General features: G+C 44.6%; 1 protein-coding gene across 1 annotated transcript in view; it reads right to left on the minus strand.

The window, feature by feature from the left end:
- The window catches only part of hps5 (HPS5 biogenesis of lysosomal organelles complex 2 subunit 2), a 78,714-nt gene that overhangs the window by 30,820 nt on the left and 31,871 nt on the right, over positions 1-16,023 (minus strand). The window contains exons 12-16 of the mRNA XM_046352200.1: positions 13,479-13,596; positions 8,216-8,371; positions 7,759-7,827; positions 2,417-2,994; positions 2,070-2,190 (exon numbers count right to left, since the gene is read on the minus strand). Of these exons, the coding sequence (XP_046208156.1) occupies positions 2,070-2,190; positions 2,417-2,994; positions 7,759-7,827; positions 8,216-8,371; positions 13,479-13,596 (1,042 nt within the window). The remainder of the gene's footprint in view (positions 1-2,069; positions 2,191-2,416; positions 2,995-7,758; positions 7,828-8,215; positions 8,372-13,478; positions 13,597-16,023) is intronic.

Here is a 16,023-nt window from a genome sequence, read left to right on the forward strand (position 1 = left end):
TTAGTTTTGCCCAACCCAGGTCGAGGCACAGACACGGTCTCAATGGTGATAGCTAAGCTGACTACACTAACTATGCTAGTGGCAGACTCCACTATGCTGGCAGGCTGGCTAATAGCCTGCTGCCTGGCCTGCACCCTATTTCATTGTGGAGCTAGAGGAGTTAGAGCCCTGTCTATGTTGGCAGATAAGATGAGAGCACCCCTCCAGCTAGGATGGAGTCCGTCACTCCTCAGCAGGTCAGGCTTGGTCCTGTTTGTGGGCGAGTCCCAGAAAGAGGGCCAATTATCTACAAATTCTATCTTTTGGGAGGGGCAGAAAACAGTTTTCAACCAGCGATTGAGTTGTGAGACTCTGCTGTAGAGCTCATCACTCCCCTAACTGGGAGGGGCCAGAGACAATTACTCGATGCCGACACATCTTTCTAGCTGATATGCACGCAGAAGCTATGTTGCGCTTGGTGATCTCTGACTGTTTCATCCTAACATCGTTGGTGCCGACGTGGATAACAATATCTCTATACTCTCTACACTCGCCAGTTTTAGCTTTAGCCAGCACCATCTTCAGATTAGCCTTAACGTCGGTAGCCCTGCCCCGGGTAAACAGTGTATGATCGCTGGATGATTCGCTTTAAGTCTAATACTGCGGGTAATGGAGTCGCCAATGACTAGAGTTTTCAATTTGTCAGAGCTAATGGTGGGAAGCTTCGGCGTCTCAGACCCCGTAACGGGAGGAGTAGAGACCAGAGAAGACTCGGCCTCTGACACCGACCCGCTGCTTAATGGGGAGAACCGGTTGAAAGTTTCTGTCTGCTGAATGAGCGACACCGGTTGAGCGTTCCTACAGCATTTCCTACCAGAAACCGTGAGAAAGTTGTCCGGCTGCGGGGACTGTGCCAGGGGATTTATACTACTATCTGTACTTACTGGTGGCACAGACGCTGTTTCATCCTTTCCTACACTGAAATTACCCTTGCCTAACGATTGCGTCTGAAGCTGGGCTTGCAGTACAGCTATCCTCGCCGTAAGGCGAGCACAGCGGCTGCAATTAGAAGGCATCATGTTAATGTTACTACTTAGCTTCGGCTGTTGGAGGTCCTGACGAATCGTGTCCAGATAAAGCGTCCGGAGTGAAAAAGTCGAGGAAAAAATAAATATATGAACGGTAATTAAAAAAGTGAAACCCGTAAAGTTGTCAGGTAGCAAAATAGGTTGGCAACAAAACGCACAGCAATTTGAAAACAAGCCTGCCCCAAGCTAGGTGAAGCTAGTGGTTGACTAATAAAGCTAGTGGTTGACTTAAAGCTAGGTGAAGCTAGTGGTTGACTAATAAAGCTAGTGGTTGACTTAAAGCTAGGTGACGCTGTGGTTGACTAATAAAGCTAGTGGTTGACTTAAAGCTAGGTGAAGCTAGTGGTTGACTAATAAAGCTAGTGGTTGACTTAAAGCTAGGTGAAGCTAGTGGTTGACTAATAAAGCTAGTGGTTGACTTAAAGCTAGGTGACGCTGTGGTTGACTAATAAAGCTAGTGGTTGACTAATAAAGCTAGTGGTTGACTAATAAAGCTAGTGGTTGACTGACTAATAAAATACGCTGTGGTTGACTAATAAAGCTAGTGGTTGACTAATAAAGCTAGTGGTTGACTAATAAAGCTAGTGGTTGACTTAAAGCTAGGTGAAGCTGTGGTTGACTAATAAAGCTAGTGGTTGACTTAAAGCTAGGTGAAGCTAGTGGTTGACTAATAAAGCTAGTGGTTGACTTAAAGCTAGGTGAAGCTGTGGTTGACTAATAAAGCTAGTGGTTGACTTAAAGCTAGGTGAAGCTGTGGTTGACTTAAAGCTAGGTGAAGCTGTGGTTGACTTAAAGCTAGGTGAAGCTGTGGTTGACTGTTAAGAGAGTTGAGGGGAGGGAGGAGGAGAGGTGAGGGAGAGAGGAGGAGAGAGTAGAGGGAAAGAGGGGAGAGAGGGAGGAGAAAGAGAGGGGAGAGGGAGGAGAAAGAGAGGGGAGACGGGGAGGAGGAGAGGTGAGGGAGAGAGAGGAGAGGGGGACGAGGGAGGAGAGGGGCTTATCTACCTATGCAGGTGAGCGAGGAGCATCGGAGCGCTCCAGGGTTGTAGTTCCCTGAGACAGCGTAGAGATTTGAGCAGGTCTCCTTTCTGGATCACCTCTACCACCTTACTGGACTGGGTTAGCTCTGGCAGGGGAGAAAAGCCCTTTTTAATAGTGAACGTGTGTGTGTGTGTGTGTGTGTGTGTGTGTGTGTGTGTGTGTGTGTGTGTGTGTGTGTGTGTGTGTGTGTGTGTGTGTGTGTGTGTGTGTGTGTGTGTGTGTGTGTGTGTGTGTGTGTGTGTGTGTGTGTGTGTGTGTGTGTGTGTGTGTGTGTGTGTGTGTGTGTCATAGAACCTGTCCATAGTACACACCTAGCATGGCCTCCATGAAGGAGATGTGGACCTCAGGCTGGTCCCCGTAGCCGAGTAGACACATCCTCCTCACCCGCTCCTGGTCCAGAAGGAAGAAGAACCGTCTCAAGAATGCATTGACCCCTACTACACCCCTCTCTTTCTGGACAACCGAGTCCCCAAAATAACCCAGCTCCAGGTACAGAGTGGCCAGCTGGGTAAGGTGAGCCTGGAGGTCTGGGGGGAGAGGTTTGGGGGACCACACCCTCAGTTTCTCTTCAGTGGAGGCCTCGTCAGGTCTGTGATGGTCCTGACCCTCCGTCTGGTCCTCTTGTCCTCCATTTTGTTGTGGGGAATCCTCTCCTCTCTTCCCTTCCTCCTGGCCCTCAGGAGAGCTCGAGGGGATCTCAGACTGAACGTTCTCTGGACGGTTGTCTGCAGCATCTTCCGTCTCCTTCTCCTCACCAGCTGGACTCTGCTTTCCCAGACCTAGATCCAGCTCAGGACCTAGAACCCTCTCCAACACAGGGATCCACTCCTGTAGAGTTTCTTTGAGACAGGCTGGGTCCAACAGAACCAAGGGATCCTGGATCTGAGAGCTAAGATGGGTACAATACATGGAACATTAAAAACCCCATGTTCACTTAAAAGGGTATTATAAAATCAGACTAGCTATACATCTTTGATTTGGCAAGTCAGTTTTAAGAACAAATTCACCTTTACAATGACAGCCTACCGGGGAACAGTGGGTTAACTGCCTTGTTCAGGGGCAGAACAACAGATTACTACCTTGTCAACTCGGGGATTCGATCTAGCAACATTTCGGTTACTGGTCCAACGATCTAACAACTAGGCCACCTGCTGTCCTAGAGGGGTATGTATCTAGTGTTACCATGTCCTAGAGGGGTATAGTGTTACCATGTCCTAGAGGGGTATAGTGTTACCATGTCCTAGAGGGGTATAGTGTTACCATGTCCTAGAGGGGTATAGTGTTACCATGTCCTAGAGGGGTATAGTGTTACCATGTCCTAGAGGGGTATAGTGTTACCATGTCCTAGAGGGGTATAGTGTTACCATGTCCTAGAGGGGTATGTATCTAGGGTTACCATGTCCTAGAGGGGTATAGTGTTACCATGTCCTAGAGGAGTATGTATCTAGGGTTACCATGTCCTAGAGGGGTATGTATCTAGGGTTACCATGTCCTAGAGGGGTATGTATCTAGTGTTACCATGTCCTAGAGGGGTCTAGTGTTACCATGTCCTAGAGGGGTATAGGGTTACCATGTCCTAGAGGGGTATGTATCTAGGGTTACCATGTCCTAGAGGGGTATAGTGTTACCATGTCCTAGAGGGGTATAGTGTTACCATGTCCTAGAGGGGTATAGTGTTACCATGTCCTAGAGGGGTATAGTGTTACCATGTCCTAGAGGGGTATGTATCTAGGGTTACCATGTCCTAGAGGGGTATAGTGTTACCATGTCCTAGAGGAGTATGTATCTAGGGTTACCATGTCCTAGAGGGGTATGTATCTAGGGTTACCATGTCCTAGAGGGGTATGTATCTAGTGTTACCATGTCCTAGAGGGGTCTAGTGTTACCATGTCCTAGAGGGGTATAGGGTTACCATGTCCTAGAGGGGTATAGTGTTACCATGTCCTAGAGGGGTATAGGGTTACCATGTCCTAGAGGGGTATGTATCTAGAGTTACCATGTCCTAGAGGGGTATAGTGTTACCATGTCCTAGAGGGGTATGTATCTAGGGTTACCATGTCCTAGAGGGGTATAGTGTTACCATGTCCTAGAGGGGTATAGTGTTACCATGTCCTAGAGGGGTATAGGGTTATCATGTCCTAGAGGGGTATAGGGTTATCATGTCCTAGAGGGGTATAGGGTTACCATGTCCTAGAGGGGTATGTATCTAGGGTTACCATGTCCTAGAGGGGTATGTATCTAGGGTTACCATGTCCTAGAGGGGTATGTATCTAGGGTTACCATGTCCTAGAGGGGTATGTATCTAGAGTTACCATGTCCTAGAGGGGTATAGTGTTACCATGTCCTAGAGGGGTATAGTGTTACCATGTCCTAGAGGGGTATGTATCTAGTGTTACCATGTCCTAGAGGGGTCTAGTGTTACCATGTCCTAGAGGGGTATGTATCTAGGGTTACCATGTCCTAGAGGGGTATGTATCTAGTGTTACCATGTCCTAGAGGGGTATAGTGTTACCATGTCCTAGAGGGGTATAGTGTTACCATGTCCTAGAGGGGTATAGTGTTACCATGTCCTAGAGGGGTATAGTGTTACCATGTCCTAGAGGGGTATAGTGTTACCATGTCCTAGAGGGGTATGTATCTAGTGTTACCATGTCCTAGAGGGGTATAGTGTTACCATGTCCTAGAGGGGTATAGTGTTACCATGTCCTAGAGGGGTATAGTGTTACCATGTCCTAGAGGGGTATGTATCTAGAGTTACCATGTCCTAGAGGGGTATAGTGTTACCATGTCCTAGAGGGGTATAGTGTTACCATGTCCTAGAGGGGTATGTATCTAGGGTTACCATGTCCTAGAGGGGTCTAGTGTTACCATGTCCTAGAGGGGTATAGTGTTACCATGTCCTAGAGGGGTATAGGGTTACCATGTCCTAGAGGGGTATAGGGTTACCATGTCCTAGAGGGGTATGTATCTAGGGTTACCATGTCCTAGAGGGGTATAGTGTTACCATGTCCTAGAGGGGTATGTATCTAGGGTTACCATGTCCTAGAGGGGTATGTATCTAGAGTTACCATGTCCTAGAGGGGTATAGGGTTACCATGTCCTAGAGGGGTATGTATCTAGTGTTACCATGTCCTAGAGGGGTATAGTGTTACCATGTCCTAGAGGGGTATAGTGTTACCATGTCCTAGAGGGGTATAGTGTTACCCTGTCCTAGAGGGGTATAGTGTTACCATGTCCTAGAGGGGTATAGTGTTACCATGTCCTAGAGGGGTATAGGGTTACCATGTCCTAGAGGGGTATAGGGTTACCATGTCCTAGAGGGGTATGTATCTAGTGTTACCATGTCCTAGAGGGGTATAGGGTTACCATGTCCTAGAGGGGTATAGGGTTACCATGTCCTAGAGGGGTATGTATCTAGTGTTACCATGTCCTAGAGGGGTATAGGGTTACCATGTCCTAGAGGGGTATAGTGTTACCATGTCCTAGAGGGGTATAGTGTTACCATGTCCTAGAGGGTTATAGTGTTACCATGTCCTAGAGGGGTATAGTGTTACCATGTCCTAGAGGGGTATAGTGTTACCATGTCCTAGAGGGGTATAGTGTTACCATGTCCTAGAGGGGTATAGTGTTACCATGTCCTAGAGGGGTATAGTGTTACCATGTCCTAGAGGGGTATGTATCTAGGGTTACCATGTCCTAGAGGAGTATGTATCTAGGGTTACCATGTCCTAGAGGGGTATAGGGTTACCATGTCCTAGAGGGGTATAGTGTTACCATGTCCTAGAGGAGTATGTATCTAGTGTTACCATGTCCTAGAGGGGTATGTATCTAGGGTTACCATGTCCTAGAGGGGTATGTATCTAGGGTTACCATGTCCTAGAGGGGTATGTATCTAGAGTTACCATGTCCTAGTATGCACACATGACTGTAAGTCGCTTTGGATAAAAGCGTCTGCTAAATGGCATATATTATTATTATTATATTATTATATATCTAGAGTACCATGTCCTAGATGGGTATGCATCTAGAGTTACCACAGTCTTGTATAATAAACAGGGTTGTAGTGTTGCTCTGTACTGTCTTGTATAATAAACAGGGTTGTAGTGTTGCTCTGTACTTACATCCCTGTATAATAAACAGGGTTGTAATTGTTGCTCTGTACTCACATCCCTGTATAATAAACAGGGTTGTAGTGTTGCTCTGTACAGTCTTGTATAATAAACAGGGTTGTAGTGTTGCTCTGTACAGTCTTGTATAATAAACAGGGTTGTAGTGTTGCTCTGTACTCACATCCCTGTATAATAAACAGGGTTGTAGTGTTGCTCTGTACTCACATCCCTGTATAATAAACAGGGTTGTAGTGTTGCTCTGTACTCACATCCCTGTATAATAAACAGGGTTGTAGTGTTGCTCTGTACTCACATCCCTGTATAATAAACAGGGTTGTAGTGTTGCTCTGTACTCACATCCCTGTATAATAAACAGGGTTGTAGTGTTGCTCTGTACTTACATCCCTGTATAATGAACAGGGTTGTATTGTTGCTCTGTACTCACATCCCTGTATAATAAACAGGGTTGTAGTGTTGCTCTGTACTCACATCCCTGTATAATGAACAGGGTTGTAGTGTTGCTCTGTACTCACATCCCTGTATAATGAACAGGGTTGTAGTGTTGCTCTGTACTCACATCCCTGTATAATAAACAGGGTTGTAGTGTTGCTCTGTACTCACATCCCTGTATAATGAACAGGGTTGTAGTGTTGCTCTGTACAGTCTTGTATAATGAACAGGGTTGTAGTGTTGCTCTGTACAGTCTTGTATAATGAACAGGGTTGTAGTGTTGCTCTGTACTTACATCCCTGTATAATAAACAGGGTTGTATTGTTGCTCTGTACTTACATCCCTGTATAATAAAGAGGGTTGTAGTGTTGCTCTGTACTCACATCCCTGTATAATAAACAGGGTTGTAGTGTTGCTCTGTACTCACATCCCTGTATAATAAACAGGGTTGTAGTGTTGCTCTGTACTCACATCCCTGTATAATAAACAGGGTTGTAGTGTTGCTCTGTACTTACATCCCTGTATAATAAACAGGGTTGTAGTGTTGCTCTGTACTCACATCCCTGTATAATGAACAGGGTTGTAGTGTTGCTCTGTACTCACATCCCTGTATTACATTTACATTTACATTTAAGTCATTTAGCAGTAGTGTTGCTCTGTACAGTCTTGTATAATGAACAGGGTTGTAGTGTTGCTCTGTACAGTCTTGTATAATGAACAGGGTTGTAGTGTTGCTCTGTACAGTCTTGTATAATGAACAGGGTTGTAGTGTTGCTCTGTACTTACATCCCTGTATAATAAACAGGGTTGTATTGTTGCTCTGTACTTACATCCCTGTATAATAAAGAGGGTTGTAGTGTTGCTCTGTACTTACATCCCTGTATAATAAAGAGGGTTGTAGTGTTGCTCTGTACTTACATCCCTGTATAATAAACAGGGTTGTAGTGTTGCTCTGTACTCACATCCCTGTATAATAAACAGGGTTGTAGTGTTGCTCTGTACTCACATCCCTGTATAATAAACAGGGTTGTAGTGTTGCTCTGTACTCACATCCCTGTATAATAAACAGGGTTGTAGTGTTGCTCTGTACTCACATCCCTTTCTCTGTAGCCGTTATCAGGTCCTGTTGATCAGTCTCTGCATGTCCTTGGTCCAGACACTCCCTGGGTAAAACACAACACAAGGGACAATAAGGGGGAGTGAGACAATCATTTGGTCTGGCATCAAATCCATTTCATAGCTTTGAAAATTACGACAGCTTCCTACTGCGCGGACATCGCTAAAGCTGTCCAAGACAGACTATAGACTATAGAATATAGACTATAGAATATAGACTATAGAATCAATAGTATATAGAATCAATAGTATATAGAATCAATAGTATATAATAGTATATAGAATCAATAGTATATAGAATCAATAGTATATAGAATCAATAGTATATAGAATCAATAGGATATAGAATCAATAGGATATAGAATCAATAGGATATAGAATCAATAGTATAGATCAGTACAAGAAGAAAAAAAGCAAGCCAATATCTCAACTCACTCGTGGTCACCGTCCTCTGGGAACGGTACAGTGGTAGCTACAACCTCCACATGTCCTTGACCCCCGTCCTTAGGGTCAGGGGGACGTGGCCAGAGGTCAGAGTTCATCTGGAGAGTGTTGATCTTCTCAGTAGTCTTCTTCACAAAACTGGAGACACTGAGGAAAAGACACATAGGACAGTTAGAATCTAGGCTGTAGTAGAAAGCTCTGCTGTGACACCCACTCTGAAATGCCACCGTCCTCTGGTCTAAAGTAGTGCCTTTATCTACGGAGTCGCTTATGACATAGACCCAGTAAACATTTTAGAAAATAAAATATATATATATATATATATAGCTCTTTATCTTTCCTACAGGACACATCGTAAGTAGAGTATCTATCTGTGGTAAGTAAAGAATAAACAGACAAAACCATACGACAGTTTAAGGTGTCTCTACCTTCTTACCCTTCGTGCCGTTGTCTTGTGCCCAATAATGTAGGTACCATGTTTTGTGTTGCTACCATGTTGTGTTGCTACCATGTTGTTGTCATGTTGTGTTGCTACCATGTTGTTGACATGTTGTGCTGCTACCATGTTGTTGACATGTTGTGTTGCTACCATGTTGTTGACATGTTGTGCTGCTACCATGTTGTTGACATGTTGTGTTGCTACCATGTTGTTGACATGTTGTGCTGCTACCATGTTGTTGACATGTTGTGTTGCTACCATGTTGTTGTCATGTTGTGTTGCTACCATGTTGTTGACATGTGTTGCTACCATGTTGTTGACATGTGTTGCTACCATGCTGTGTTGTCATGTGTTGCTACCATGTTGTTGTTATGTTGTGTTGCTACCATGTTGTTGTTATGTTGTGTTGCTACCATGATGTTGTTATGTTGTGTTGCTACCATGTTGTTGTCATGTGTTGCTACCATGCTGTGTTGTCATGTGTTGCTACCATGTTGTTGTTATGTTGTGTTGCTACCATGTTGTTGTTATGTTGTGTTGCTACCATGTTGTTGTCATGTTGTGTTGCTACCATGTTGTTGTCATGTTGTGTTGCTACCATGCTAGTTTTTATGTTGTGTTGCTACCATGTTGTTGTCATGTGTTGCTACCATGTTGTTGTCATGTGTTGCTACCATGTTGTTGTTATGTTGTGTTGCTACCATGTTGTTGTTATGTTGTGTTGCTACCATGTTGTTGTCATGTGTTGCTACCATGCTGTGTTGTCATGTGTTGCTACCATGTTGTTATGTTGTGTTGCTACCATGTTGTTGTCATGTTGTGTTGCTACCATGCTAGTTTTTATGTTGTGTTGCTACCATGTTGTTGTCATGTGTTGCTACCATGTTGTTGTTATGTTGTGTTGCTACCATGTTGTTGTTATGTTGTGTTGCTACCATGTTGTTGTTATGTTGTGTTGCTACCATGTTGTTGTCATGTTGTGTTGCTACCATGCTAGTTTTTATGTTGTGTTGCTACCATGTTGTTGTCATGTGTTGCTACCATGCTGTGTTGTCATGTGTTGCTACCATGTTGTTGTCATGTGTTGCTACCATGCTGTGTTGTCATGTGTTGCTACCATGTTGTTGTCATGTGTTGCTACCATGCTGTGTTGTCATGTGTTTCTACCATGTTGTTGTCATGTTGACCAGAGTAACAGTCGTAACTACAGACACTAAGACCAGAGTAACGGTCGTAACTACAGACACTAAGACCAGAGTAATGGTCAACACTACAGACACTAAGACCAGAGTAACGGTCGTAACTACAGACACTAAGACCAGAGTAACGGTCAACACTACAGACACTAAGACCAGAGTAACGGTCGTAACTACAGACACTAAGACCAGAGTAACGGTCGTAACTACAGACACTAAGACCAGAGTAACGGTCAACACTACAGACACTAAGACCAGAGTAACGGTTAACACTACAGACACTAAGACCAGAGTAACGGTCGTAACTACAGACACTAAGACCAGAGTAACGGTCAACACTACAGACACTAAGACCAGAGTAACGGTCGTAACTACAGACACTAAGACCAGAGTAACGGTCAACACTACAGACACTAAGACCAGAGTAACGGCCGTAACTACAGACACTAAGACCAGAGTAACGGTCAACACTACAGACACTAAGACCAGAGTAACGGTCGTAACTACAGACACTAAGACCAGAGTAACGGTCAACACTACAGACACTAAGACCAGAGTAACGGTCAACACTACAGACACGTAGACCAGAGTAACGGTCGTAACTACAGACACTAAGACCAGAGTAACGGTCAACACTACAGACACTAAGACCAGAGTAACGGTCGTAACTACAGACACTAAGACCAGAGTAACGGTCAACACTACAGACACGTAGACCAGAGTAACGGTCGTAACTACAGACACTAAGACCAGAGTAACGGTCAACACTACAGACACGTAGACCAGAGTAACGGTCGTAACTACAGACACTAAGACCAGAGTAACGGTCAACACTACAGACACTAAGACCAGAGTAACGGCCGTAACTACAGACACTAAGACCAGAGTAACGGTCAACACTACAGACACTAAGACCAGAGTAACGGTCGTAACTACAGACACTAAGACCAGAGTAACGGTCGTAACTACAGACACTAAGACCAGAGTAACAGTCAACACTACAGACACGTAGACCAGAGTAACGGTCGTAACTACAGACACTAAGACCAGAGTAACGGTCAACACTACAGACACTAAGACCAGAGTAACGGCCGTAACTACAGACACTAAGACCAGAGTAACGGTCAACACTACAGACACTAAGACCAGAGTAACGGTCGTAACTACAGACACTAAGACCAGAGTAACGGTCAACACTACAGACACTAAGACCAGAGTAACGGTCGTAACTACAGACACTAAGACCAGAGTAACGGTCGTAACTACAGACACTAAGACCAGAGTAACGGTCAACACTACAGACACGTAGACCAGAGTAACGGTCAACACTACAGACACTAAGACCAGAGTAACGGTCAACACTACAGACACTAAGACCAGAGTAACGGTCAACACTACAGACACGAAGACCAGAGTAACGGTCAACACTACAGACACTAAGACCAGAGTAACGGTCGTAACTACAGACACTAAGACCAGAGTAACGGTCAACACTACAGACACTAAGACCAGAGTAACGGTCAACACTACAGACACTAAGACCAGAGTAACGGTCAACACTACAGACACGTAGACCAGAGTAACGGTCGTAACTACAGACACTAAGACCAGAGTAACGGTCAACACTACAGACACTAAGACCAGAGTAACGGTCAACACTACAGACACTAAGACCAGAGTAACAGTCAACACTACAGACACTAAGACCAGAGTAACGGTCAACACAATACAAACAGCGTAATAATGTGGAATCTGAATTGAATCGTAAGTGAAGTGAAACGTACCGATTGTATCTGTAGACGAAAGGCAGTGAACGTAAGTCTTGAATAAAGACTGTTATTTAATGTGGTTGTTAGGGGTTACTTCCCTTTTCCACCTATCAGAGTGAACATCTGCATTTTCATTGGTTTCACCTTGAAGCAAGGTTATTTTAAAATTACGACTTTCACTTCTCTTTCAGTCTACATACAACCTGTTAGTAAAGAACTTATTTTCACAAAGGACTAACTAGAGATATCTATATTGATTATGTTCATTACTAGCCACCACAAGATTTCCACACAAAGAATGATACATGTCACCTATCAAGAACGTGTAGGTTATCAGTAGGCGACTCATAAGTTGGTTTTTAACCTCTAAGGATTTTCATCGTGGTTAATTAAAGGCTAAGTTAAGGGAATAAAAATACAAAAACCTCTGAAACTGGAAACACTTCTCTCCCTCACTGGCTTTAAGCACCAACTGTCAGAGCAGCTCACAGATTACTGCACCTGTACATAGCCCACCTAGAATTTAGCCCAAACAACTACCTCTTTCCCTACTGTATTTTATTTATTTATTTATTTTGCTCCTTTGCACCCCATTATTTTTATTTCTACTTTGCACATTCTTGGTCATTTATGAACATTTGAACATCTTGGCCACGTTCTGTTATAATCTCCACCCGGCACAGCCAGAAGAGGACTGGCCACCCCACATATGCTCTCTCTAATTCTCTCTTTCTTTCTCTCTCTCGGAGGACCTGAGCCCTAGGACCGTGCCCCAGGACTACCTGACATGATGGCTCCTTGCTGTCCCCAGTCCACCTGACTGTGCTGCTGCTCCAGTTTCAACTGTTCTGCCTTATTATTATTTGACCATGCTGGTCATTTATGAACATTTGAACATCTTGGTCATGTTCTGTTATAATCTCTACCCGGCACAGCCAGAAGAGGACTGGCCACCCCACATAGCCTGGTTCCTCTCTAGGTTTATAATCTCTACCCGGCACAGCCAGAAGAGGACTGGCCACCCCACATAGCCCGGTTCCTCTCTAGGTTTATAATCTCCACCCCACATAGCCTGGTTCCTCTCTAGGTTTATAATCTCCACCCCACATAGCCTGGTTCCTCTCTAGGTTTATAATCTCTACCCCACATAGCCCGGTTCCTCTCTAGGTTTATAATCTCCACCCCACATAGCCCGGTTCCTCTCTAGGTTTATAATCTCCACCCCACATAGCCTGGTTCCTCTCTAGGTTTATAATCTCTACCCGGCACAGCCAGAAGAGGACTGGCCACCCCACATAGCCCGGTTCCTCTCTAGGTTTCTTCCTAGGTTTTGGCCTTTCTAGGGAGTTTTTCCTAGCCACCGTGCTTTTACACCTGCATTGTTTGCTGTTTGGGGTTTTAGGCTGGGTTTCTGTACAGCACTTTGAGATATCAGCTGATGTACGAAGGGCTATATAAATAAATTTGATTTGATTTGATTTGATTCCTCTGCAAATCTTCCATTCCAGTGTTTTACTTGCTATATTGTATTTACTTTGCCACCATGGCCTTTTTTTGCCTTTACCTCCCTTATCTCACCTCATTTGCTCACATCGTATATAGACTTGTTTATACTGTATTATTGACTGTATGTTTGTTTTACTCCATGTGCAACTCTGTGTTGTTGTATATGTCGAACTGCTTTACTTCATCTTGGCCAGGTCGCAATTGTAAATGAGAACCTGTTCTCAAACTTGCCTACCTGGTTAAATAAAGGTGAAAAAATATATATATATATACACCAGAGCATTGGACTAATAAAAGTATCACGTCACAGAGGATTCTTTAGGCTCTGTAGATGGATGTATCACCTGTCTCTGACGGCCTGCAGGGCGATGCGGGAGTGTTTGGGGCGGAATGACAGGGGGAGGTGGAACTGGTGGTTGCCGCTGGGTTCAGTAACCTCCAAACCACCACCGCTCTGGGGATCTGGAGGAAGAAGGGATGGAGGGAGAGATGGAGGAGGAGAGGAGAGGGAGGGAGGGAGGGGAGGGAGGGAGGGAGGGAGGGAGGGAGGGAGGGAGGGAGGGAGGGAGGGAGGGAGGGAGGGAGGGAGGGGGAGAGGAGAGGGAGGATGAGAGGATGAGAGGAGAGGTAGGATGAGAGGATGAGAGGATGAGAGGGAGGGAGGATGAGAGGAGAGGGAGGGAGGATGAGAGGATGAGAGGAGAGGGAGGATGAGAGGAGAGGAGAGGAGGGAGGGAGGATGGGAGGAGAGGAGAGGGAGGGAGGATGAGAGGATGAGAGGAGAGGGAGGATGAGAGGATAGGGAGGATGAGAGGATGAGAGGAGAGGGAGGATGAGAGGATGAGAGGAGAGGGAGGATGAGAGGAGAGGGAGGGAGGGAGGATGAGAGGAGAGGGAGGGAGGGAGGATGAGAGAATGCAAGCAGACGATGCTGTAAAAAGTGAGAAAAAAAAGAAAAAAAACACTGCCCAAAAAAATATAAATAGGATGACAGTAAACAACAACAAAAATATAAATAAGATGACAGTAAACAACAACAAAAATATAAATAAGATGACAGTAAACAACAACAAAAATATAAATAAGATGACAGTAAACAACAACAAAAATATAAATAAGATGACAGTAAACAACAACAAAAATATAAATAAGATGACAGTAAACAACAACAAAAATATAAATAAGATGACAGTAAACAACAATGAAAAACTGATGTGGTAAATGTGTAGAGGATGATACTACTGGATCGGTGTCCCTAAACTGGGACAATATGCGATCATGTGACTAGAATGGCGTTGTAAACAACAGCCAACTTTCTGGGAAAGACTTCTATGGACAGAAAGAAATGACGGCCCAAGGAACAGGCCTTCTATGGACAGAAAGAAAATGACGGCCCAAGGAACAGGCCTTCTATGGACAGAAAGAAAATGACGGCCCAAGGAACAGGCCTTCTATGGACAGAAAGAAAATGACGGCCCAAGGAACAGGCCTTCTATGGACAGAAAGAAAATGACGGCCCAAGGAACAGGCCTTCTATGGACAGAAAGAAAATGACGGCCCAAGGAACAGGCCTTCTATGGACAGAAAGAAAATGACGGCCCAAGGAACAGGCCTTCTATGGACAGAAAGAAAATGACGGCCCAAGGAACAGGCCTTCTATGGACAGAAAGAAAATGACGGCCCAAGGAACAGGCCTTCTATGGACAGAAAGAAAATGACGGCCCAAGGAACAGGACTTCTATGGACAGAAAGAAAATGACGGCCCAAGGAACAGGCCTTCTATGGACAGAAAGAAAATGACGGCCCAAGGAACAGGCCTTCTATGGACAGAAAGAAAATGACGGCCCAAGGAACAGGCCTTCTATGGACAGAAAGAAAATGACGGCCCAAGGAACAGGCCTTCTATGGACAGAAAGAAAATGACGGCCCAAGGAACAGGCCTTCTATGGACAGAAAGAAAATGACGGCCCAAGGAACAGGCCTTCTATGGACAGAAAGAAAATGACGGCCCAAGGAACAGGCCTTCTATGGACAGAAAGAAAATGACGGCCCAAGGAACAGGCCTTCTATGGACAGAAAGAAAATGACGGCCCAAGGAACAGGCCTTCTATGGACAGAAAGAAAATGACGGCCCAAGGAACAGGCCTTCTATGGACAGAAAGAAAATGACGGCCCAAGGAACAGGCCTTCTATGGACAGAAAGAAAATGACGGCCCAAGGAACAGGCCTTCTATGGACAGAAAGAAAATGACGGCCCAAGGAACAGGCCTTCTATGGACAGAAAGAAAATGACGGCCCAAGGAACAGGCCTTCTATGGACAGAAAGAAAATGACGGCCCAAGGAACAGGCCTTCTATGGACAGAAAGAAAATGACGGCCCAAGGAACAGGCCTTCTATGGACAGAAAGAAAATGACGGCCCAAGGAACAGGCCTTCTATGGACAGAAAGCTTAAATTATTGTAAATCTAACTGCCGGTGTTCTATTTACAGTAGCTATTACAGTAAGAAAAAAGACCATGCTATTGTTTGAGGATAATGCACATCAACAAAACACTTATATCACAGCAACTGGTTTGATATATTCACCTCTGAAGGTAAATAATGTTCTTTACATTCAGTAATCTTGCTCTGATTTGTCATCCGGAGATAAAATATAGCTTAGTTTTGTTTGATTAAAATGCATTTTTATATTCAAAATGGTCGGAACTGGATTCTACAGTTTGAATTTGTTCGTATTATATTTTACCAGAACTAAATGGTGTTATATTCTTCCTACCACAGGCTTATATGTGCTACATTGAGCCTCTCCAACAGCACCATGGAGAGAGGCATGCTGGGAATGGACAAGCAACATATTTAACACCCCTGCCTTTGACAAAGTGGACACT

Source organism: Oncorhynchus gorbuscha, linkage group LG06 (assembly GCF_021184085.1).
Source record: "Oncorhynchus gorbuscha isolate QuinsamMale2020 ecotype Even-year linkage group LG06, OgorEven_v1.0, whole genome shotgun sequence".
Lineage (NCBI taxonomy): Eukaryota > Metazoa > Chordata > Actinopteri > Salmoniformes > Salmonidae > Oncorhynchus > Oncorhynchus gorbuscha.